The following is a 25,988-nucleotide window of genomic DNA, read 5'->3' as shown; positions in this document are numbered from 1 at the left end:
GCTACTGGGACTGGATGGTTTGAGTTATAAGGAGAGGCTGGATAGACTGGGACTTTTTTCTCTGGAGCGCAGGAGGCTGAGGGGTGACCTTATAGAGGTCTATAAAATAATGAGGGGCATAGATAAGGGAGATAGTCAATATCTTTTCCCAAAAGTAGGGGAGTCTAAAACTAGAGGGCATAGGTTTAAGGTGAGAGGGGAGAGATACAAAAGTGTCGAAAGGGGCAATTTTTTCACACAGAGGGTGGTGAGTGTCTGGAACAAGCTGCCAGAGATAGTAGTAGAGGCGGGTACAATTTTGTCTTTTAAAAAGCTTTTAGATAGTTACATGGGTAAGATGGGTAAAGAGGGATATGGGCCAAATGCGGGCAATTGGGATTAGCTAAGGGGTTTAAAAAAAAGGGTAGCATGGACAAGTTGGGCTGATGGGCCTATTTCCATGCTGTAAACCTCTATGACTCCATAGTCCAGTCCCACAATGCCTCACATTCAAACTACAGTCCATCAATTATAACAGAATATGTGGCTGTATGTAGCTGCCTCGACCATGGTCAACCCCAACACTGCCTTCCTGAACTGCTACAATGCCTGAGGTATAGGTGACCCAAAGTGCTGTTAGGAAGGGACTTCCAGCTACACATTCCAGACTTTCACTAGAATGTAAGTGGGTTCCAGATTGATATATTCCATTCAACCACACCCAAGGTGAGTTATTCCAATTCCTTTATTGTCCAGGACAATATATTCACAGTATCTTTAAAACAGAAATTAAACATTCCCATTTGATTTCAGAAGGTAACATATTCTGTTGGATTGATCTTTATTGTCAATGTCAGGCTGGGGTTGTTCCCCTTGGAGCAAAGGAGGTTGAGGGGAGATTTGATAGAGGTGGACAAGATTCTGACAGGTTTAGATCAGGTGGACAAAGAAAATCTGTTCCTATTAGCTGATGGGACAAGGATGACAAGCAAATTTAAAGTTTTGGGTGGGATCATAGAATCAGAGAAACCCTACAGTGCAGAAAAAGGCCATTTGGCCCATCGCGTCTGCACCGACCACAATCCCACCCAGGCCCTACCCCCATATCCCTACACATTTACCCGCTAATCCCTCTAACCTACGCATCTCAGGACTCTAAGGGGCAATTTTTAGCATGCCCAATCAACCTAACCCGCACATCTTTGGACTGTGGGAGGAAACCAGAGCACCCGGAGGAAACCCACGCAGACACGAGGAGAATGTGCAAACTCCACACAGACTGTGACCCAAGCCGGGAATCGAACCCAGGTCCCTGGAGCTGTGAAGCAGCAATGCTAACCACTGTGCTACCGTGCTGCCCATGTGAGAAATAATATTTTGATGCAGTGAATGGTAATGACCTGGAACTCGCTGCCTACGAGGGTGGAGGAAGTGGAGGCAATAAACAATGACAAAGGAAATTGGATGGGCATCTGGGAGGTTTCAAACAGAAATGCTGACTAAATATCTCTGAACTTCCGAGCACCCTGTCACTCTGTGATCCTTGTGAAATTTGAAACCAGGTATTCGCAACAAGACTCAAAGAGCATCAGCCATTGGAAGTAAAGTTGTGAGACAGACCAGTCCAGCAGAAAGAAACCCTCCGACCCTCCCCATTGACCAATATAATTGAGAGCAGAAACAATAACAGCAGAATCGACCCCTGGAATCACTCGTGAACTCGCTGGTGTACCAACAGCTGAGATGAAAAACTGAATCTCTTCTCACACACAGAGCAGCTGAACGGTCTCTCCCCAGTGTGAATTCCCTGGTGTGTCTGCAGGCAGAATAACCGAGAGAACTCGGATTAGGACAAGTCAGCATGGATTTAGTAAGGGGAGGTCGTGCCTGACAAACCTGTTAGAGTTCTTTGAAGAGATAACAAATAGGTTAGACCAAGGAGAGCCAATGGATGTTATCTATCTTGACTTCCAAAAGGCCTTTGACAAGGTGCCTCACGGGAGACTGCTGAGTAAAATAAGGGCCCATGGTATTCGAGGCAAGGTACTAACATGGATTGACGATTGGCTGTCAGACAGAAGGCAGAGAGTTGGGATAAAAGGTTCTTTCTCAGAATGGCAACCGGTGACAAGTGGTGTCCCGCAGGGTTCAGTGTTGGGGCCACAGCTGTTCTCTTTATATATTAACGATCTAGATGACGGGACTGTGGGCATTCTGGCCAAGTTTGCCGATGATACAAAGATAGATGGAGGGGCAGGTAGTATTGAGGAGGTGGGGAGGCTGCAGAAAGATTTAGACAGTTTAGGAGAGTGGTCCAAGATGTGGCTGATGAAATTCAACGTGGGCAAGTGCAAGGTCGTACACTTTGGAAAAAAGAATAGAGGCATGGACTATTTTATAAACGGTGACAAAATTCATAATGCTAAAGTGCAAAGGGACTTGGGAGTCCTAGTCCAGGATTCTCTAAAGGTAAACTTGCAGGTTGAATCCGTAATTAAGAAAGCAAATGTAATGTTGTCATTTATCTCAAGAGGCTTGGAATACAAAAGCAGGGATGTACTTCTGAGGCTTTATAGAGCACTGGTTAGGCCCCATTTGGAGTACTGTGAGCAATTTTGGGCCCCACACCTCAGGAAGGACATACTGGCACTGGAGCGGGTCCAGCGGAGATTCACACGGATGATCCCAGGAATGGTAGGCCTGACATACGATGAACGTCTGAGGATCGTGGGATTATATTCATTGGAGTTTAGGAGGTTGAGGGGAGATCTGATAGAAACTTACAAGATAATGAACGGCTTAGATAGGATGGACGTAGGGAAGTTGTTTCCATTAGCAGGGGAGACTAGGACACGGGGGCACAGCCTTAGAATAAAAGGGAGTCACTTTAGAACAGAGATGAGGAGAAATTTCTTCAGCCAGAGAGTGGTAGGTCTGTGGAATTCATTGCCACAGAGGGCTGTGGAGGCCGAGACGTTGAGCGTCTTCAAGACAGAAATTGATAAATTCTTGATTTCTCGAGGAATTAAGGGCTATGGGGAGAGAGCGGGTAAATGGAGTTGAAATCAACCATGATTGAATGGTGGAGTGGACTCGATGGGCCGAATGGCCTTACTTCCGCTCCTATGTCTTATGTCTTATGGTCTTAACCCCTTTCCACACACAGAGCAGGTGAACGGTTTCTCCCCAGTGTGAACTTGTTGGTGTTTCTGCTGGCTGGATGAATCACTGAACCGCTTCCCACACAGAGTAGGTGAATGGCTTCTCCTCAGTGTGTACTCGCTGGTGCCTCCACAGGTGGGATGACTGAGTGAATCCCTTCCCACACTGAGAGCAGGTGAATGGCCTCTCCCCAGTGTGAACTCGCTGGTGTGTCCGCAGGTTGGATGAAGTTATGAATTCCTTCTCACACTGAGAGCAGGTGAACGGCCTCTCCCCAGTGTGAACTCGCTGGTGTGTCCGCAGGCTGGAAGACCGAGTGAATCCCTTTCCACACTGAGAGCAGGTGAACGGCCTCTCCCCAGTGTGAACTCGCTGGTGTATCAGCAGGCTGGATGAAGCTCTGAATCCCTCCCCACACTGAGAGCAGGTGAAGGGCCTCTCCCCAGTGTGAACTCGCTGGTGTATCAGCAGGCTGGATGAAGCTCTGAATCCCTTCCCACACTGAGAGCAGGTGAACGGCCTCTCCCCAATCTGAACCCGCTGGTGTGTCCGCAGGCTGGAAAACTGACTGAATCCCTTCCCACACTGAGAGCAGGTGAATGGCCTCTCCCCAGTGTGAAGTCGCTGGTGTGCCTGCAGATTGGATAACCGAGTGAATTTGTTCCCACACTGAGAGCAGGTGAACGGTCTCTCTCCAGTGTGAACTCTCTGGTGTTTCTGCAACGTGGATAACAGAGCGAATCCCTTCCCACACTGAGGGCAGATGAACGGCCTCTCCCCAGTGTGACTGCGCCGATGAGCTTCCAGCTGAAATGGGTATCTGTATCTCTTCCCACAGTCCGCACATTTCCATGGTTTCTCCATGGTGCAGGTGTCCTTGCCGCTCTCTTGGGTGGACAATCAGTTGAAGCCTCGTCCAGGCACAACACCAGTCCGGTCTTTCCTCACTGTGAATGGTGTGATATTTATTCAGGCTGTGTAACTGGTTAAAGCTCTTTAGTCAGTGCATTGGAACACACTCACTCGAGTGTGACAGTGTGTTGGTGCTGTTCCAGTCACACTGATGTTTGAATTTTTTTTCAAATCGACAGACTGGACAAACATTTCCCCTTCCAGATTCAAAGGCCGATGATATTTCGCTCCCAAGGAATATGACTGCCAGATCTAGACGTGACATTTGAGATTTCAGCCTGTAATTCCTCTTTCAATATCCTGTAAAATGAGTTAGAAATAGAAATAGAAATTCAGAACAAACAATTCTAGTTTCTATGGAACATTCTTTCCTCTCTCATTGTGCAAAAGCTGTAAATCTCCATCCCACACACTCTCCCTCCATTCTCACTCTGCTGTATCTAATATTCACCCTCCCAATTCTCCTGAAGGTGCTGATTGAGGCTGATTGACAGATCCATGCTCACTGCTTCTTGCCCTGGACACAGAAATCATAAGAAATTGGAGCTGCAGTTGGCCATTCAGCCCATCGAACTGCCTCAACCATTGATTGAGAATTGGCTGATCGACCTCACACTATTTCCATAGGACCAATATTTCCCAAACTATCCCCCAGGTTGCTCAATGCCTCAAAAGTTACCAATCTCTCTCTTGAAAATATTTGATGACTGAGGCTCCACAGTCCTCTGGAGCGCAGAATTCAAACACTTTACTCACAGACAATGGACCAAGCTCCGCGCAGCCATTGACACAGGGCCCGGATTCTGATTGGCTGGAGGACCAGCGCCCATCCGGTCCTCCACGCGTTGCCATTGGCTAATCTCCCGCATGTGGACAATGTGGGGGCGGAACCCGAGCCCACGTGGGGTGTGGGCGGGGCTTTGACCGCCAGCCGCGCTGAGCTGGTGCCCAATCCGCAGTGTGCTGCTTCTGTCACCAGTGATATTGCTGCCAATGGGACACTGTGTGCTGGGAACGCCCCTCTGAATCATTGTGACGGCACAATGGAGCCCTGCCTGAATCAGCCAATAGCAATCACTCTGCTCCGCGGTGACGTCTCCGGGTTCAGGCGCGCGGACCCGGGAGTCCCGCCCCCACCCATTGTTCCCCCAGTCTGTACATTCCACACATTGTTAGTCCAGTCAGATAGACATATATCTGTCTGGGAGCCTGCATGGAGATTTCCAGCTGTGTCCAGGACACAGAGAGCTGAAAGTGTCCAATACACATCTCTTTAGCCTGTCTTGATGCTCTCTCCACTCACATTGTTTGTATCTTAAAGACTTGATTAGTTGTAAGTATTCGCATTCCAAGCATTATTCATGTAAATTGAGTTTGTGTCTTTATATGCCCTGTTTGTGAACAGAATTCCCACTCACCTGGCGGCACGGTAGCACAGTGGTTAGCACTGCTGCTTCACAGCTCCAGGGACCTGGGTTCGATTCCCGGCTTGGGTCACTGTCTGTGTGGAGTTTGCACATTCTCCTCGTGTCTGCGTGGGTTTCCTCCGGGTGCTCCGGTTTCCTCCCACAGTCCAAAGATGTGCGGGTTAGGTTGATTGGCTGTGCTAAAATTGCCTCTTAGTGTCCTGGGATGCGTAGGTTAGAGGGAATGGTGGGTAAATATGTAGGGATATGGGGGTAGGGCCTGGGTGGGATTGTGGTCGGTGCAGACGCGATGGGCCAAATGGCCTCTTTCTGTACTGTAGGGTTTCTCTATTCTCTACCTGAAGAAGGGGCTTAAGGCTCCGAAAGCTTGTGTGGCTTTTGCTACCAAATAAACCTGTTGGACTTTAACCTGGTGTTGTTAAACTTCTTACTGTGTTTACCACAGTCCAACGCCGGCATCTCCACTCCAGGACAGGAAGCAGTGAGCATGGATCTGTCAATAAATAGAACGGACAAGAGTTTGACATGCAAAGTGCCAGCATTGAATCAGTGGACCGAATGACCCCATTCTAGACCCTAATGTCTTGACTGATTTAAAGAGAGAAATTTCAGCTGCTCCACTCTCTCCAACTAACTGAATTGCCTCATCATTGAATCGTACAGTGCAGAAGAGGCCCTTCAGCGCATCGAGTCTTCACCGACACGCAAGAAACACCTGACCTCCCACCGAATCCCATTTACCAGCACCTGGCCCATCGCCTTAACTGTTCTGACTTGCCAAGTGCTGATCCAGCTACTTTTTAATGATGTGAGTTGCCATTCGTGCAAATCTCGTCTGCACCCTCTCTAAGAACTTCACATCTTCCCTAAGGTCTGGGGCCCATAAATAGGGTTCCATTCTCGAGAGATAGAATTGAACAGCAGGGATGTTATATTCAAAAATTGGCCCACAATAATACCACTTTACACAAGTAAAAAATCAAAACAAACTAGATTGTAAACTTCATCTCTGAATTTTTTTGTTATATTCCATAACTTAATTACTTTTATTTGATGAATTTTTTTAGGGATGGATAACTTCCGTTCTTTATAAACTGCTTCACTCATTTTGTTGATTCTACATGGGCTCGGAGAATCAGAACCCAGACTTTATCATCCTTATCCTTTTTCCCCTTTTGCCACCACTCCCTCTGTTTTGCGGGAGGGTCGTGGGGTTTCCAATCAGAACTAATCATTTTATCATAAAAGTTAAATACTGTGGATGCTGGAATCTGAAACAACAACAGAAAATACTGGAAAAGCTCAGCAGGTCTGGCAGCATCTGTGGAGACAGAGTGGAGCCAATGTTTCAAGTATGGATGACCCTTCATAAGAGCTGTTATGAAATGTCTTCCAGTCTCGAAACGTTGGCTGTATTCTCTAATAATTTTATCAATAAGTTTCTTGTTCTTAGTTTCCAAATAGCAGGTAAGAGCTCTGATTTTTCACTGGCCATGCTTGGGTAGGATTATAACCATTAGAATCTACTCTCAGAGGTCTGCTTTTCAGTCCAGTGCTACTTGGAGTATATCGTCACTTCACTGAATATCGGATCACAAGTCCCTCACAGTTCTGATCACAAATTTGGGATAAAATAATTTAAACAATGCCTGAGAACGCTTTTTAACTAACTATTTACCACTGTTTGTTGATTGGTCAGACCCCCTTTTTACAGATTCAGGAATCTCAGCCACTGAACACCAGCTGGTCCTGGAATAAGTTTAATTCTAACTCATTCTGAGTAAATATTCTCACCAGGTCCTCTGTTGGGGCTCTGCGAAGCAGCTTCAATGGTCCGTGATTGCAGAAACTGAGCAGTCACAGGAATGTGGTCAAGATAGTCCAGTCCCATAATGCCTCACATTCAATCCGCAGTCCTTCAAGTATAACAGAATATGTGGCTGTATGTAGCTGCCTCGGCCGTGGTCAACCCCAACACTGCCTTCCTGACCTGCTACAATGTCTGAGGTGTAAGTACACCGTAAGAAGTCTCAAAACACCAAGTTAAAGTCCAACAGGTTTATTTGGTAGCAAACGCCACTAGCTTTCGGAGCGCTGTCCCTTCATCAGGTGAGTGGGAGTTCTGATCATAAAAAATCCTGTTTTGTGAACAGAACTCCCACTCACCTGACGAAGGAGCAGCGCTCTGAAAGCTAGTGGCGTTTCCTACCAAATAAACCTGTTGGACTTTAACTTGATGTTGTGAGACTTCTTACTGTGTTTACCCCAGTCCAACACCAGCATCTCCAGGTTGTGTAAGTACATCCACAGTGCTGTGAGGGAAAGATTTCCAGCTACACATTCCAGACTTTCCCTAGACTGTAGGTGGATACCAGATTGATATATTCCATTCAACCACTCCCAAGGTGAGTTATTCCAATTCCTTTATTGTCCAGGACAATATATTCACAATATCTTTAAAACAGAATTTAAACATTCCCATTTGATTTCAGGTACAAACATATTCTGTTAGTTTGTTCTTTATTGTCAATGTCAGGCTGGGGTTGTTCCCCGTGGAGCAAAGGACAAGATTCTGACAGGTTTAGATAAGGTGGACAAAGAAAAACTGTTCCCATTAGCTGATGGGAGAAGGAGAGGGGGTCACAGATATAAAGTTTCGGGTCAGAGATGTAGGGGGGGGATGTGAGGAAGAATATTTTGATGCAGCGAATGGTAATGACCTGGAACTCGCTGCCTACGAGGGTGGAGGAAGTGGAGACAATAAACAATTACAAAGGAAATTGGATGAGCATTGGTGGGGTTTCAGACAGAAATGCTGACTAAATATCTCTGAACTTCCTCACACCCTGTCACTCTGTGATCCGTGTGAAATCTGAAACCAGGTATTCGCAACAAGACTCAAAGAGCATCAGCCCACTGGAGGCCAAGTTGTGAGACTGGTCAGTCCAGCAGAAAGAAACCCTCCGACCCTCCCCATTGACCAACTGTGAGAATGAACAAAATGCAGTCCTGGATGTAATTGAGAGCAGAAACAATAACAGCAGAATCCAACCCTGTGAACTTGTTGGTGTCTCAGCAGCTGGGATGAAATTCTGAACCCTTTTTATACACTCAGCAGGTGAACGGTTTCTCCCCAGTGTAACCTCTCTGATGTCTCAGCAGGTGGGATCACTGAGTGAATTCCTTCCCACACTGAGAGCAGGTGAATGGCCTCTCCCCATGTGAATTCGCTGGTGTCTCTGCAGGCTGGATGAAGCTCTGAATCTCTTCCCACACTGAGAGCAGGTGAACGGTCTCTCCCCAGTGTGAACTCGCTGGTGTTTCCGCAGGTTGGATAACTGAGTGAATCCCTTCCCACACTGAGAGCAGGTAAACGGCCTCTCCCCGCTGTGAACTCGCTGATGTGTCCGCAGGACGGATGACCGAGTGAATCCCTTCCCACACTGAGAGCAGGTAAACGGCCTCTCCCCGCTGTGAACTCGCTGGTGTCTCTGCAGGTCGGATGACCGAGTGAATCTCTTCTCACACTGAGAGCAGGTGAACGGTCTCTCTCCAGTGTGAACTTGCTGGTGTGCCCGCAGGACGGATGACTGAATGAATCCCTCCCCACACTGAGAGCAAATGAATGGCCTCTCCCCAGTGTGGTTGCGCCGATGAGCATCCAGCAGACATGGGGCTCTGTATCCCTTCCCACAGTCCGCACATTTCCATGGTTTCTCCATGGTGCAGGTGTCCTTACCTCTCTCTTGGGTGGACAATCAGCTGAAGCCTCGTCCACACACAGAACACGTGTACAGTGTCTCCCCGCTGTGAATGGTGTGATATTTATTCAGGCTGTGTAACTGGTTAAAGCTCTTCAGTCAGTGCACTGGAACACACTGACTCGAATGTGGCCATGTGTTGATGCTTTTTCAGTCAGATTGATGTTTGAAATCTTTTCAAATTTCCTTCCAGATTCAATGGCCGATGATATTCAGGTCCCAAGGAATATGACTCTGCCAGATCTCGACGTGACGTTCGAGATTTTAGCCTGTGATTCCTCTTTCAATATCCTGCAAAACAAGTTGACACAAGTCATCACTGTCAGTACAGGATCGAAATTCAGAACAGACAATTCCAGTTTCTATAGAACATTCTTTCTCTCTCATTCCCCAAAGCTGTGAACTCCATCCCACACACTCTCCCTCCATTCTCACTCTGCTGTATCTAATATTCACCCTCCCAATTCTCCTGAAGGTGCTGATTGAGGCTGATTGACAGATCCATGCTCACTGCTTCCTGTCCTGGACACAGAGAGCTGAAAATCTCCATGCAGGCTGCCAGACAGATATATGTCTATCTGACTGGACTAACAATGTGTGGAATATACAGACTGGATTCACTTCCTTACCCTTCAGTTGCTGCAAGTCCCCAATTTCCCCCAGAATGAGAAAAGAAATGGAAAGGGGGAAACATTGATTTCCTCCCAGGTGTTGCCCTCTTTTTAGGTCAAACCAAATAAACTAACTCAGATCAAAGACTATTTCCTCGGGTGGATGGAGCTATTACAAGGGGGCATAACTATAGGGTTTGTGGTGGGAGATACAGGAAGGATATCAGAGGTAGGTTCTTTACGCAGAGAGTGGTTGGGGTGTGGAATGGACTGCCTGCAGTGATAGTGGAGTCAGACACTTTAGGAACATTTATGCGGTTATTGGATAGGCACATGGAGCACACCAGGATGATAGGGAGTGGGATAGCTTGATCTTGGTTTCAGATAAAGCTCGGCACAACATTGTGGGCCGAAGGGCCTGTTCTGTGCTGTCCTGTTCTATGTTCTAAGTCAGGGCAAAGTAAAAGGGGCAGCTCCCCAAAAAGGAGGGGGGAACAGCCCGAACAGAAATCAAAATACAAAGGAAACTTAAAAACATCAAATTAAAATGTGATTATCAGGGTCAATAATGCACCCCAACCCCTGCGGTGCCCAGCGGGCGCGGAAGTCGTCAACCGCGCCCGTGGACACCGCATGCTCCCTCTCCAGGGACACCTGGCTGCGAACGTAGCTGCGGTAGAGGGGAAGACAGTCAGAATGGACGGCCCCCTCGATCGCCCGCTGCCTGGACCGGTAAATGGCGCGTATCGCCAGGAGCAGGTTCACGAGGAGGTCGCCATACCGACCCTCCCCTCTCCGCACCGGGTGTCCGTAGATCAGGAGCGTGGGACTGAAGTGCAAACAAAACACCAATAAAAGGTTCTTTAGGAAAACATAAAGGAGTGCAGCCTAAGACACACAACATAGACATGGTCCACGGACTCCACAAGGCCACAGAAAGGGCAGTCTTCGGAGCCCGTGAACCAGTGAATCCTACGGTTGTGCGGCACTGCTGCATGCATCACCCTCCACCCCAGGTCCCCGACGTAATTGGGGGAGATCCCTCCGTAGAGGGACCTCCAGCGGGGACCTCCGCCGCCCGGTTGCAACAAGGCCCGCCAAGGTGTATCCGGGCGACAGGCGAGGAGGCGGTAGTGGAAGGTGTGCAGCAGCAGCCCGCACAGGAAACGCCTCCGCGCAGTAGAAAAAGGCACGGAGGACATTTCCGCGGGGCGGCTCAGGCTGTGGGGCACCTCACCCAGGGAGGGGGGTTGAGGCTTTGGGCCAATGTGGAATTCCGTCCAAACAGGGGAACGCTCGGGCGGGATCAAGCCTCCAATTTTCCTTTAAGCTCTCAAACTGTGGACTCCTCAGTCCAAACATGGGCTTCACTGCATTCTTGCTGAGGGATTTAAATGTTGGAAACACCCCTGGTTTCCAATGGTCCTCTAGGCTCCCAGTCCCACAGCTGGTTCACAGCTCCTGGTCCCACAAGTGGTGGCTTCCAAGCTAACTGCAGACTGTCCGCTGGAACCAGGTCATTGATTGGAAAGGACTCAAAGGTTACGGGGAAAAGGCAGGAGAATGGGATTGAGATTTATCAGCCATGATCGAATGGCACAGCAGATTCGATGGGCCGAATAGCCTAATTCTGCTCCTATATCTTATGGTCTAATTCTAACCAAGGCTCCACCCTGAATCACATATCCCCATGGTAACAGAGACCAGGTGGAATATCTGACAGATATTTAGCTTCAAAACTAAACCTTTTTCCTGAGGTCTTCATGAAGAATTCACCTAACAAAAACAGTACAATAATTGTCAGACCCAATGTCTCCAACTAAAAGATCCAGCTGACCTTTTACAGTTCTTACCTCTCGAGTTTTGACTTCTTAAACCAACATGGGCCATGCTTTGTGACTGCGAATTCCCTGAGGGTGTTTTTGTCAGATTCTCAATCCAGGTTTTCCATTTTTTAAAAGCAATTCTTGCAACTAATTCTTATTTCTAAAACATAGGAATTATGAAATTAGATTTTTGTAACAAAAACAGGAAGAAATGAAAATGTTTCACCTTCATAATATCCCATTTAGAATATTACAATATACAACATGCTGTATATCTTAACAACAGCCATGATCTTATTGAATTGTGGAGCAGGCTCGAAGGGCCACATGGCCTCCTCCTGTTCCTAAATCCACTGTATTCCCATGTTGATCTATCTTATAACCTGCAACAGACACAATAATCCCCCCATTGTCCACTTCACATTCACAAGTCCAGCTTGGTAACAGCACACTGCTGGGTTCCATGTCCAGGAATTCAGTCCACTGAAGATGGAAATTACTGCTTGCAGTCTTTTCTGAAAGTTTTCTTTTTACAATAATTATAGTCCAAAGTTCCTCCTGCAAAAGGAGAGTCTTCATTGCTGTTCATTTGTGAATTTTCAAGTTCTATTTTGAAAACAGTCTGTACAGAGTTCACATTTTGAAATTTATTTTCTTCCATGTTTGTAGTTCCTCCATTGTTTAAATCCAGAGAGAAAATTCCACTCAATTCCACATTGAAACTGTCTTCTTCTTGCTCAGTTATAGCTGATTCCTTTATTGTCCAGGACAATATATTCACAATATCTTTAAAACAGAAATTAAACATTCCCATTTGATTTCAGACAGTAACATATTCTGTTGGATTGATCTTTATTGTCAATGTCAGGCTGGGGTTGTTCCCCTTGGAGCAAAGGAGGTTGAGGGGAGATTTGATAGAGGTGGACAAGATTCTGACAGGTTTAGATAAGGTGGACAAAGAAAAGCTGTTCCCATTAGCTGAAGGGACAAGGGCGAGGGGGGACACAGATTTCTTGTTTTGGGTCAGAGATGCAAGGGGTGGGGGGGGGGGGGGGGGGGGCGGAGGAGTGGGGGGGAGATGTCAGGAAGAATATTCTGATACAGCGAATGGTAATGACCTGGAACTTGCTGCCTACGAGGGTGGAGGAAGTGGAGACAATAAACAATTACAAAGGAAATTGGATGAGCATTTGGGATGTTCCAAACAGAACGAAGAACAAAGAAAATTTTGTTTTCTTGAAAGAAAACAAAAAAAAAACAACAAAAAAAACAAAGAAAATCCATCAAGACATCATTTGACTGAGTGTGGCAGAAAGGGACCGACACAGGGTTGGAATCGGTGGGATTCGGGGAGGATCTCTCCACCGGTTGGGGATATACCAGGTACAGACGAGAATGGCTGTGGTTGTTGGAGGTCAGTCATCACTGCAAGGGTCACTGCAGGGTTCATCTAAAACTCTGCTGGCCATGTTTAAACTCACATTAAGTGTTATTCCACTATCACCCTTGTGCACGATGATCCACCCAGTAAAGCAACAACTTAATATTAAAATTCTCATCCTTGGTTTCAAATCACTCCATGACCTTGCCTGTCCCAATATCTATAATCTCCTCTAAGCCCCACAACCCTCAATATATTACACGGCTCTAATTCTGGTCTTTAGTTTGTCCCTGACCTTGCTTCACCATTGCAAGCTCTACCTTCAGTTGCTTAGGCTCCAACCTCTGGAATACCATCCCTACACGTCTCCAACTCTCCACCTCGCTTTACTCCTTTAACACACCACTTAAAATCTACCACTTTGACCCAATGTTTGGTCATCTAACCTAATATCTTCTTTGTGGCTCAATATCATACTTTACTTTACAATGCTCCTTGGATGTTTTATTAGTTTAAGGCGCTATATAAATATATTTTGTTGTTCCTCATGTCTCCTGGGCCTAATCATTTTCAGCAGCTTCATTAATTACCGTCTCCCCACCGTAGGGTCAGAAACGGGGATGTTCACTGATGATTGCAGTGTATATGACCATTTACAACTCTGAATACTGAAGCTGCCCGCATGCAGCGCAGGACCAGGACCAGGACAACATTGTCAATTCATACTGATACCACATAATATACCACAGTAGTGTGGCGACCAGAATTGAACACTAGATTCCAAGTGCGGTCTAACAAAGGTTCAATAAAGCTGCAACATGACTTGCCAATTTTTAAACTCAATGCCCCGGCCGATGAAGGCAAGCATGCCATATGCCTTCTTGATTATCTTCTCCATCTCATTGCCACTTTCAATGACCTGTGTACCTGTACACCCAGATCCCTCTGCCTATGAATACTCTTAAGGGTTTTGCAATTTACTGTATATTTCCCATCTGTATTAGACCTACCAAAATGCATTACCTCACATTTGTCCGGATTAAACTTCATCTGCCATCTCTCCGCCCAAGTCTCCAACTGATCTAAATCCTGTTGTATCCTCTGCCAGTCCCCATCGCTATCCGCAATTCCACCAACCTTTGTGTCGTCCACAAACTTACCAATCAAACCAGTTACATTTTCCTCCAAATCATTTATATATATTACAAACAGCAAAAGTCCCAGCACTGATCCCTGAGGAATGTCACTTGTCACAACCCTCCATTCAGAAATGTACCTTTGCACTGCCAACCTCTGTTTTCTTCTGACTAAATATCTCTAAACGTCCTAACACCCTGTCACTCTGTGATCCTTGTGACATTTAAAACCAGGTATTCACAAAAAGACTCAAAGAGCATCAGCCCACTGGAGGCTGAGACCAGCCAGTCCAGCACAAAGAAACCCTCTGACCCTCCCCATTGGCCAACTGTGAGAATGAACAAAATGCAGTCCTGGATGTAATTGAGAGCACAAACAGTTACAGCAGAATCCAACCCCTGGAATCACTCGTGAACTTGCTGGTGTCTCAGCAGGTGGGATGAAACTCTGAAACTCTTCCCACACTGAGAGCAGGTGAATGGCCTCTCCCCTGTGTGAACTCGCTGGTGTGCCCGCAGGTTGGATAACCGAGTGAATCCCTTCCCACACTGAGAGCAGGTGAATGGCCTCTCCCCAGTGTGAGCTCGCTGGTGTGTCCGCAGGGTGGATAACCAAGTGAATCCCTTCCCACAATGAGAGCAGGTGAATGGTTTCTCCCCAGTGTGAACGCGCTGATGTGTCCGCAGGTTGGATAACTGAGTGAATCCCTTCCCACACTGAGAGCAGGTGAACGGCCTCTCCCGAGTGTGAACTCGCTGGTGAGCCCGCAGCTCGGATGACCGAGTGAATCCCTTCCCACACTGAGAGCAGGTGAACGGTCTCTCCCCAGTGTGAACTCGCTGGTGTATCCGCAGATCAGATGACCGAGTGAATCTCTTCCCACACTGAGAGCAGGTGAATGGTTTCTCCCCGGTGTGAACTCGCTGGTGTTTCTGCAGGCTGGATAACTGAGTGAATCCCTCCCCACACTGTGAGCAGGTGAACGGCCTCTCCCCAGTGTGAATTTGCTGGTGTCTCTGCAGGTGGGATGACTGAGTGAATCCCTTCCCACACTGAGAGCAGGTGAATGGCCTCTCCCCAGTGTGAACTTGCTGGTGTATCCGTAAGCTGGATAACTGATTAAATCCCTTCTCACACTGAGAGCAGATGAACAGCCTCTCCCCAGTGTGGCTGCGCCGATGAGCTTCCAGCAGGGATAGGTATCTGTATCTCTTCCCACAGTCCACACATTTCCATGGTTTCTCCATGGTGCAGGTGTCCTTACCTCTCTCTTGGGTGGACAATTAGTTGAAACTTTGTCCACACACAGAACAAGATTACAGTCTCTACCCGCTGTGAATGGTGTGATACTTATTCAGACTGTGTAACTGGTTAAAGCTCTTTAGTCAGTGCATTGGAACACTCTCACTCAAGGGCTCTATTGTGACGTCACAATGCGGATGTTGTGCAATGAGCTTCAGAGTGAAACTTCGCTCTCCGATCACATTCCATTGTGACGTCACACCCTCACCCATTCCATTGTGACGTCACACCCTCACCCATTCCATTGTGACGTCACACCCTCACCCATTCCATTGTGACGTCACACCCTCACCCATTCCATTGTGATGTCACACTCTCACCCATTCCATTGTGACGTCAGGGCTTCCCTCTCCGATCACAATCCCTGCCGGCCTCCCACATGCAGCCTCAATGGCGGCAGTCAGCCCGGGTCTAACACTACAAGCTGCCGCTCCATTTGGTACAAAGGGGGGGACCGGGAAGTTCATTTCCGGGGTTTGGGTTTGAACAACATGTTTACAAAGTCTCTCCACCCACCCGCCACATTTATCATTCCCCGCGCGCCGCCCTCTACCTCGTATTGATCTCGCTTCCGAGTCAAAACCGTCCTTCCGTCGCCATTACCCGCACTGCGCATGCTTCAGGTCCCGCCCCTCATTCACTCCGATTGGTTGGAGGACCAGCCGCTCCCGCTCGGTCCTCCAGCACCGCCCCCTCTTCCTATTGGTCCGGAGCTGCCGTCAATCAGTCCCCGGGCATTGTTTTTTTTGTGATGTGGAGCATGCGCAGTGTCATTGCTGGCCTTGGCGCTTGTTTGTCCCGGAGAAGCGGAGTCAGCGTTAGGCGGTGGCTGGGAGGATTTGGAAACACTTTGTGGATCCGCAAACCCTTCAGAATCATTGTCAGCTCCCTGGTTTGCAGCTGCGGGGCTTCTCCCTCCCTCCCGGGAACAGGCCCAGGTTAACGGCCCCATCCTGGCTCAGCCACTGGAGGATGGTTCACATCAGAGGATGGGGGAGGGGGACAATAAATAAGAGGTTACACTTTGGCCTCAAATCAATGAGGACTCTGATCTCTGGGAAGGAAGGAAACCCTGGGAGGTGGGTGGGGAGGATTCACAAACACCCGCTGGAGGCCCCAACACCCCCAATAAGACCCATTGGTTTTATTGTCAGTCTGCAGACAGGAGCTGGAGAACTGAACCCAATAAGAAGACTCACAACACCAGGTTAAAGTCCAACAGGTTTATTTGGTCGCAAAAGCCACTCGCTTTCGGATCACTGCTCCTTCGTCAGGTGAGTAGGACTTGTGTTCATAAACGGGGCATATATATTGACACAAACTCAATTTACAAGATAATGGTTGGAATGCGAGTCTTTACAGGTAATCAAGTCTTAAAGGTACAGACAATGTGAGTGGAGAGAGGGTTAAGCACAGGTTAAAGAGATGTGTATTTTCTCCAGCCAGGACAGTTAGTGAGATTTCCACATCAAGAACTGAACCCAGACAGAGGAGAGGGAGGAAGAAAACTGGGAGTGGAGGGAAGAAATGGTGGAGATGTTGAGATGGGTTTGGATTTCAGTCCAGGGGAGGAGGTAGAGTGTGTGGGACGGGGATTTATAGATTTGGGGGAACAAGAGAGGAAAATATGTTCCAGAGAAACTATGAATTGTCTGTTCAGAATTTCTATCCTGCACTGACAGTGATGGTATTTGTAAACTGTTTTTGCAAGGTATTATGAAGCAGGATTTCCAGATGTGAAACTCAAACCAAACTTCACATCAAGATCTGTTTCAGTAATTTGGTTCGTCAGAAACTGAATATCGTCAGCCTTTGTCTCCAGAAGGAGAAATGTCCATTCTGTCTGCGGGCAAAGATTTCAAACATCAGTGTGACTGAAAAAGCACCTACACACAAACACACCTGTGAGTTTCCAATGTGCTGAATGTGGAAAGTGGTTTAAAAAGTCTGAAAAATAATCACATCATTCTAACTGAGTAGTGACCCGACACATATTCTGTGTAAACGAGGCTTCAACTCATCATCCAACCTGGAGTCACATGAGGACACCCGCTCCACAGAGAAACCATTCAAATGTGGGGACTGTGGGAGGGGATTCAATTACCCGTCTGAATTGGATATTCATCGTCGCATTCACACTGGAGAGAGGCCGTTCACCTGCTCTGAGTGTGGGAAAGGATTTGCTTACTCATCCAGCCTCTATACACACCGGCGTGTTCACACTGGTGAGAGGCCGTTCACCTGCCTCGAATGTGGGAAGGGGTGTCATGCTTTATCAAGCCTCCTGATTCACCGGCAGGTTCACTCCGATCAGAGACTGTTTCAGTGTTCTGAATGTGAGAAAAGCTTTAAAAGCACAAAGGACCTCCTGAGACACCAGCGCACTCACATGGCAGTGAGACCATTCACCTGCTCAGTGTGTGGGAAGGGATTCACTCAGTCATCCCACCTTCTGACACACCATCTTGTTCACACTGATCAGAGACCATTTCAATGTTCTGACTGTGAGAAGAGATTTAAAAGTAAAAATGATTTACAAGTCCATCAGCGCACTCACACTGGGGAGAAGCCATTCACCTGCTCCGTGTGTGAGAGGAGATTCGGACGTTTATCCCAGCTGCAAACACACCAGCGAGTTCACTCTGATAAGAGACCATTTCAGTGTTCTGACTGTGAGAAGAGCTTTAAAAGTAAACAGGATTTGGTGACACACCAGCGAGTTCACACTGGGGAGAAACCGTTCACCTGCTCGGTGTGTGGGATGGGATTCACCCATTCATCCCACCGTCTGAGACACCAGCGAGTTCACACTGGGGAGAAACCATTCATTTGCTGTGTGTGTGGGAAGGGATTCACTGATTCACCTCACCTTCTGATACACGAGCGGATTCACACTGGGGAGAAACCCTTCACTTGCTCCACATGTGGGAAACGATTCACTCAGCCACCCCAGCTCATTGCACATCAATTGGTCCACACTGATCAGAGACCTTTTAAATGTTCTGACTGTGAGAAAAGTTTTAAATGCACTAAGGACCTGCTGAGACACCAGCAAATTCACACTGGAGAGAGATCATTCACCTGCTCCATGTGTGGGAAAAGTTTCACTCAGTCATCCCACCTGCTGAGACACCAGCAGGTTCACACGGGAGAGAGATCATTCACCTGCTCCGTATGTGGGAAGAGATTTGCTCGGTCAGCCAATCTGCTGAGACACCAGCAAGTTCACAAGTCATTGCAGGGATTGGATTCTGCTGTTGCTGCTAATCCCATGCAGGACTGAATCATAGAATCATAGAAACCCTACAGTGCAGAAGGAGGCCATTCGGCCCATCGAGTCTGCACCGACCACAATCCCATCCAGGCCCTACCCCCACATATTTTACCTGCTAATCCCTCTAACCTACGCATCTCTGGACTCTAAGGGGCAATTTTTAACCTGGCCAATCAACCTAACCCGCACATCTTTGGACTGTGGGAGGAAACCGGAGCACCCAGAGGAAACCCACGCAGACACGAGGAGAATGTGCAAACTCCACACAGACAGTGACCCGAGCCGGGAATCGAACCTGGGACCCTGGAGCTGTGAAGCAGCAGTGCTAACCACTGTGCTACCGTGCCGCCCGTGTTCATTTATTTATTTATCTATCTATTATTTAAGTAATAAATAATCCCATGCAGGATTGAATCATGTTCATTCTGTTATTAAGGAGCTGGGGTGGGACACAGATAATCTCCGTGCAATCAGGCAGAGTGAACATGGTTTTGTGCAAGGGAAATCATGTTAATTGATTTATTGGATTTCTTTGACGAAGTAACAAGCAATGTGGATAAAGTGGAACCTGTGGATGTGGTGTATTTAGATTTCCAGAAGGCATTTGACAAGGTGCCACATCAAAGTTTACCACACTAAATAAGAATTCGTAGCATAAGGCATATTAGCGTCCCATCCACGTCGATTCTTTATATTAGCATGGATAGAGGGTTGATGAGCTAATAGGAAACAGAGAGGAGGGAGAAAGGAGTCATTTTTGGGATAGCAAAGTGTAGCCTATGGAGTGCCACAGGGATCAGTGCTGGGCCCTCAACTATTGACAAACTATTTTCATGATGTGGATGACTGACAGGGTCAAAATTTGTTGATGACACAAAGTTAGGTGGGAAAGTGAGATGTGAATGACCATAACAAGCCTGTAAAGCGATATGGATAGGGTCAGTGAGTGGGTAAAAAGTTGGCAGCTGGAACAAGATTTTTGGATAATGTGAACTTGTCCATTTGGACAGGAAGGATGGGAAAGCAGCTGATTATTTCAACAGAGAGATTGCAGAACTTTGAGGTACAGAGGGATCTGGGTGTCCTGGTACTGTAATCAGGAAACGTTAATGTGCGGATACAGCAAATGATTAGAAAGGTCAATGAATTGTTGTTTATTGCGGGGATGTTTTGCTACATTTGTTCAGGGTATTAGTGAGACTACATCTCGAGCACGGTGTACTCTAGGAGTTTCGATCTCCTTACTTAAGAGAGGACTTGTGTGAGAAGTAGCTCGGAGAAGGTTTACTTGACTGATTCCTGGGATGAGGGGGTTGTCATATGATGAAAAGTTGGACATGTTCGGCCTGTATCTATTGGGGTTTAGAAGAATGAGAGAGGATCTGATTGAAACATATAAAATTCAGAGGGGACTTGACAGAGTGGATGTTGATTGTAGAGAGAGGAGAACTAGAGGCACAGTTTAAAAATAAGGGGTCTCCCATTTAAGACTGGGATGAGGAGAAACCTTTTCTCTCAGAGGGTTGTTACAGTGTGGAATTCTCTTCCACAGAGAGTGGTGGAGGCTGGCTCACTGAATATTCTGAAGTCTGAATTTAATAGATTCTTGATTGACAAGAGAGTCAAAGGGTGTGAGGGGTAAGAAGGAAAGTGGAGTTGAAGCTACAATCACATCAGCCAGGATCCTATTGAATGGTGGAGCAGGCTCGAGGGGCCGAGTGGCCTTCTCCTGCTCCTAATTCACATGTTCACATTGTGAGAGTTGGAGTTTGTTTCTGCTGATGTTAATTTCCCATAAAACTGAGCTGCAGCTTAATCTACAGAATAGAATCAAATAAATCTTGCTAATCTGATCAGCCAGAGTCTAACTGAATGGCATCCTTCTGTACTGTCGGGATTCTGTGATTTTATATTATATAACAAGAATAAAACTAACAATACATGAATCTTATGACTGAAACAAAAATATACCAAGATGTACCTTCTATCAACACAAGACATATATCTGTCGTTATTAACCTAAAAAGTAAACATATTTCCAGAAAAGTCCAATGGAATATTGAAGGACACCGTTTCACATTTTAAAAACTTTTACTTCAGAAATTTATCTTAAATCAGCATCACTAAATCATGCAAAGAGAGAAACGGTATTTGAATAGACAAGATAAATTACACTTTAAAAAGCTCAGACAATAAAAACAGGTTCCACAAAATCACAAACATTTTCCCCCTCAGTATATTTGGCTCTAATTCCAGTTCCAGAGAATTTCTCTGTCTCTGTATTTCCCAGGGGGGGGAAAGAAAGTGTTTTCCTCACAGATGTTGTCCAGAGGAGGAGGTTTGAGTCTGTGTGTGAAGTTTGAGTCTGTGTGTGAAGTTTGAGGCTGTGGTGAAGTTTGAGTCTGTGTGTGAAGTTTGAGTCTGTGGTGAAGTTGGAGTCTGAGATGAAGTTTGAGTCTGTGTGTGAAGTTTGAGTCTGTGGTGAAGTTTGAGTCTGTGGTGAAGTTTGAGTCGGTGTGTGAAGTTTGAGTCTGTGGTGAAGTTTGAGTCTGTGTGTGAAGTTTGAGTCTGTGTGTGAAGTTTGAGTCTGTGTGTGAAGTTTGAGTCTGTGGTGAAGTTTGAGTCTGTGGTGAAGTTTGAGTCTGTGGTGAAGTTTGAGTCTGTGTGTGAAGTTTGAGTCTGTGGTGAAGTTTGAGTCTGTGGTGAAGTTTGAGTCGGTGTGTGAAGTTTGAGTCTGTGGTGAAGTTTGAGTCTGTGTGTGAAGTTTGAGTCTGTGTGTGAAGTTTGAGTCTGTGTGTGAAGTTTGAGTCTGTGGTGAAGTTTGAGTCTGTGGTGAAGTTTGAGTCTGTGTGTGAAGTTTGAGTCTGTGGTGAAGTTTGAGTCTGTGGTGAAGTTTGAGTCTGTGTGTGAAGTTTGAGTCTGTGTGTGAAGTTTGAGTCTGTGTGTGAAGTTTGAGTCTGTGTGTGAAGTTTGAGTCTGTGTGTGAAGTTTGAGTCTGTGGTGAAGTTTGAGTCTGTGTGTGAAGTTTGAGTCTGTGGTGAAGTTTGAGTCTGTGTGTGAAGTTTGAGTCTGTGGTGAAGTTTGAGTCTGTGTGTGAAGTTTGAGTCTGTGGTGAAGTTTGAGTCTGTGGTGAAGTTTGAGTCTGTGTGTGAAGTTTGAGTCTGTGTGTGAAGTTTGAGTCTGTGTGTGAAGTTTGAGTCTGTGTGTGAAGTTTGAGTCTGTGGTGAAGTTTGAGTCTGTGGTGAAGTTTGAGTCTGTGGTGAAGTTTGAGTCTGTGTGTGAAGTTTGAGTCTGTGGTGAAGTTTGAGTCTGTGGTGAAGTTTGAGTCTGTGGTGAAGTTTGAGTCTGTGTGTGAAGTTTGAGTCTGTGTGTGAAGTTTGAGTCTGTGTGTGAAGTTTGAGTCTGTGGTGAAGTTTGAGTCTGTGGTGAAGTTTGAGTCTGTGTGTGAAGTTTGAGTCTGTGTGTGAAGTTTGAGTCTGTGTGTGAATTTGAGTCTGTGTGTGAAGTTTGAGTCTGTGTGTGAAGTTTGAGTCTGTGTGTGAAGTTTGAGTCTGTGTGTGAAGTTTGAGTCTGTGGTGAAGTTTGAGTCTGTGGTGAAGTTTGAGTCTGTGGTGAAGTTTGAGTCTGTGGTGAAGTTTGAGTCTGTGTGTGAAGTTTGAGTCTGTGGTGAAGTTTGAGTCTGTGGTGAAGTTTGAGTCTGTGTGTGAAGTTTGAGTCTGTGGTGAAGTTTGAGTCTGTGTGTGAAGTTTGAGTCTGTGGTGAAGTTTGAGTCTGTGGTGAAGTTTGAGTCTGTGTGTGAAGTTTGAGTCTGTGTGTGAAGTTTGAGTCTGTGGTGAAGCTACAAACAGAAGCTGTTCTGTTTCAAATCAAACTGCGGCACTGGGAAGAAAATGATGGGAAGAGATTTTGCAAAGTCCCCTCCCCCACTCCCTCAGCTGGCAGCCCAGCACGCAGGCGCAGAGAGCTCTGCTGAGCCGAGCTGTCCGGAGCAGGCGCAGAGAGCGCTGCTGAGCCGAGCTGTCCGGAGCAGGCGCAGAGAGCGCTGCTTCGCCCAGCTGTCCGGAGCAGGCGCAGAGAGCGCAGCTGAGCCGAGCTGTCCGGAGCAGGCGCAGAGAGCGCTGCTTAGCCCAGCTGTCCGGAGCAGGTGCAGAGAGCGCTGCTCAGCCCAGCTGTCCGGAGCAGGCGCAGAGAGCGCTGCTGAGCCGAGCTGTCCGGAGCAGGCGCAGAGAGCGCAGCTGAGCCGAGCTGTCCGGAGCAGGCGCAGTGCGGCTGCCGCCAGAGGTCGCTCTCGATCTGTTTTTGGAGCAGCAGAGAGAGGGGGGAGGGGGAGATCACCGAGCGGCTACTCGCTCTGGCCCGGAGTCGTCAGCCGGTTGCCTGGAAACCGTGGCTGGAGGAGGTGCAGGGGGAGGGAGACCAATGGGTGGGGGCGGGGCTCCCGGGTCCGCGCGCCCGGGCCTGCGCACTGGAATCCCGACGCGGCACTGCGGAGCCCAGTAATTCCTATTGGCTGATTCAGGCAGCGCTCGATTGTGACGTCTCAATGCGGAAGTTGGTCACTGAGCTTCAGATTGAAGCTTCCACTTGGATTTGAAAAGACTTCGGCCATCAGTGAGTGGAAAAGCAGCAACACACTGCCACACCCGAGTGAGAGTGTTCCAGAGCACGGACTAAAGAGCTTTAACCAGTTACACAGCCTGAATAACTATCACCATTCACAGCGGGGAGAGACGGTACCCGTGTTCTGTGTGTGGACAAGGCGTCAACTGATTGTCCACCCAAGGGAGAGGCAAGGACACCTGCACCATGGAGAAACCATGGAAATGTGCGGACTGTGGGAAGAGATACAGATACCCCTCTCTGCTGGATGCTCATCGGCGCAGCCACACTGGGGAGCGGCCATTCATCTGCTCTCAGTGTGGGGAGGGATTCGCTCTGTTGCCCAGCCTGCAGTCACACAAGCGAGTTCACACTGGAGAGAGACCGTTCACCTGCTCTCAGTGTGGAAAGGGATTCACTGTGTTATCCACTTTGCAGAGACACCAGCGAATTCACACTGGGGAGAGGCTGTTTATCTGCTCTCGGTGTGGGAAGGGGTTCAGTCAGTTTTCCAACCTGCAGATACACCAGCGAGTTCACACTGGGGAGAGGCCATTCATCTGCTCTCGTTGTGGGAAGAGATTCACTCGGTCATCCGACCTGCGGACACATCAGCACATTCACACCGGGGAGAGGCCATTCACCTGCTCTCAGTGTGGGAAGGGATTTACTCGTTCATCCGACCTGCGGACACACCAGCGAGTTCACACTGGGGAGAGGCCATTCACCTGCTCTCAGTGTGGGAAGGGATTCACTCGATCATCCGTCCTGCGGAGACACCAGCGAGTTCACACTGGGGAGAGACCATTTACCTGCTCTCAGTGTGGGAAGGGTTTCAGTCAGTTATCCACCCAGCAGAAACACCAGCAAATTCACACTGGAGAGAGGCCGTTCACCTGCTCTCAGTGCGGGAAGAGATTCACTCAGTCATCCCACCTGCAGAGACACCAGCGAGTTCACACTGAGGAGAGGCCATTCACCTGCTCTCAGTGTGGGAAGGGTTTCAGTCAGTTATCCAACCTGCAGAGACACCAGCGAATTCACATGGGGAGAGACCATTCACCTGCTCTGAGTGTGGGAAGGAATTCACTCAGTTATCCCACCTGTTGAGACATCAGTGAAGTTACACTGGGGAGAAACTGTCCACCTGCTCAGTGTATAAAAAGTGTTCAGAATTTCATCACGGCTGCTGAGGCACCAACAAGTGCACGGGGGTTGGATTCTGCTGTTATTGTTTCTGCTCTCAGTTACATCCAGGACTGCATTTTGTTCATTCTCACAGTTGGTCAATGGGGAGGGTCAGAGGGTTTCTTTCTGCTGGACTGGCCGGTCTCACAACTTTCCCTCCAGTGGGCTGATGCTCTTTGAGTCTTGTTGTGAATACCTGGTTTCAAATTTCACAAGGATCACAGAGTGACCGGGTGTGAGGAAGTTCAGAGATATTTAGTCAGCATTTCTGTTTGAAACTCCCCCAGATGCCCATCCAATTTCCTTTGTAATTGTTTATTGTCTCCACTTCCTCCACCCTCATCGGCAGCGAGTTCCAGGTCATTACCATTCGCTGCATCAACATTTTCTTCCTCACATCCCTCCCTCCATCTCTGACCTGAAACTTTAAATCTGTGTCCCCCTTGTCCTTGTCCCTTCAGCTAATGGGAAGAGCTTTTCTTTGTCCACCTTATCTAAACCTGTCAGAATCTTGTCCACCTCTATCAAATCTCCCCTCAACCTCCTTTGCTCCAAGGGAAACAACCCCAGCCTGACATTGACAATAAAGAACAAACTAACAGAATATGTTAGAACCTGAAACCAAATGGGAATGTTTAATTCCTGTTTTAATGATATTGTGAATATATTGTCCTGGACAATAAAGGAATTGGAATAACTCACCTTGGGAGTGGTTGAATGGAATATGTCAATCTGGTATCCATCTACAGTCCAGTGAAAGTCTGGAATATGTAGCTGGAAATCCCTCCCTAACAGCACTGTGGGCTTACTTACACCTCAGGCATTGTAGCAGTTCAGGAAGGCAGTGTTGGGGTTGACCATGGTCGAGGCAGCTACATACAGCCACATATTCTGTTATAATTGAAGGACTGCAGATTGAATGTGAGGCATTATGGGACTGGACTATCTTGACCACATTCCTGTGACTGCTCAGTTTCTGCAATCACGGACCATTAAAGCTGCTTAGTGCCCAACAGAGGACCTGGTGAGAATATTTACTCAGAATGAGTTAGAATTAAACTTATTCCAGGACCGGCTGGTGTTCAGTGGCTGAGATACCCGAATCTGTGAAGAGAAGGTCTGACCAATCAACAAACAGTGGGAGATAGTTGGTTAAGAAGTTAAAAAGCGTTCTCAGGCATTGTTTAAATTATTTTATCCCAAATTTGTGATAAGAACTTTGAGGGACTTGTGACCCGTTAGTCGGTGAAGTAACGGTATACTCCAAATAGCACTGGACTGAAAAGCAGACCTCTGAGTAGATTCTAATGGTCATAAACTGACTCAAGCATGGCCATTGAAAAAATCAGAGCTCGAGTGAGGACTGGACAGGTCTCTTACCTGCTAATTGGAAACTAAGAACAAGAAACGTATCGATAAAATTATTAGA

At 47.3% G+C, this 25,988-nt stretch overlaps 3 protein-coding genes across 3 annotated transcripts in view; 1 reads left to right on the top strand and 2 right to left on the bottom strand.

Moving 5' to 3' along the window:
* Positions 1-705: 705 nt before the first annotated feature.
* On the bottom strand, positions 706-4,847 carry LOC144488548 (uncharacterized). The gene is made up of 2 exons (XM_078206608.1): positions 4,810-4,847; positions 706-4,353 (listed from the first exon to the last, which is right to left on the bottom strand). The coding sequence occupies exon 2, from the start codon at positions 4,003-4,005 to the stop codon at positions 3,205-3,207; it is 801 nt and encodes a 266-aa protein (XP_078062734.1). The 5' UTR covers positions 4,006-4,353; positions 4,810-4,847; the 3' UTR covers positions 706-3,204.
* Positions 4,848-7,891: 3,044 nt separating this feature from the next.
* On the bottom strand, positions 7,892-15,937 carry LOC144488547 (uncharacterized). The gene is made up of 3 exons (XM_078206606.1): positions 15,819-15,937; positions 11,706-11,838; positions 7,892-9,532 (listed from the first exon to the last, which is right to left on the bottom strand). Exon 3 carries the CDS (start codon positions 9,200-9,202, stop codon positions 8,636-8,638), a length of 567 nt encoding a protein of 188 aa, XP_078062732.1. The 5' UTR covers positions 9,203-9,532; positions 11,706-11,838; positions 15,819-15,937; the 3' UTR covers positions 7,892-8,635.
* Positions 13,074-25,988, top strand: part of LOC144488546 (uncharacterized) — a 28,653-nt gene continuing 15,738 nt past the window's right edge. The window contains exons 1-4 of the mRNA XM_078206605.1: positions 13,074-13,092; positions 17,508-18,609; positions 20,042-20,054; positions 24,227-24,352. Coding sequence (XP_078062731.1) covers positions 13,074-13,092; positions 17,508-18,609; positions 20,042-20,054; positions 24,227-24,352 — 1,260 coding nt within the window. The remainder of the gene's footprint in view (positions 13,093-17,507; positions 18,610-20,041; positions 20,055-24,226; positions 24,353-25,988) is intronic.

The sequence above is a fragment of the Mustelus asterias genome, unplaced genomic scaffold (genome assembly GCF_964213995.1).
Source record: "Mustelus asterias unplaced genomic scaffold, sMusAst1.hap1.1 HAP1_SCAFFOLD_1653, whole genome shotgun sequence".
Lineage (NCBI taxonomy): Eukaryota > Metazoa > Chordata > Chondrichthyes > Carcharhiniformes > Triakidae > Mustelus > Mustelus asterias.
This window is presented reverse-complemented; position numbering and strand designations above follow the sequence as displayed.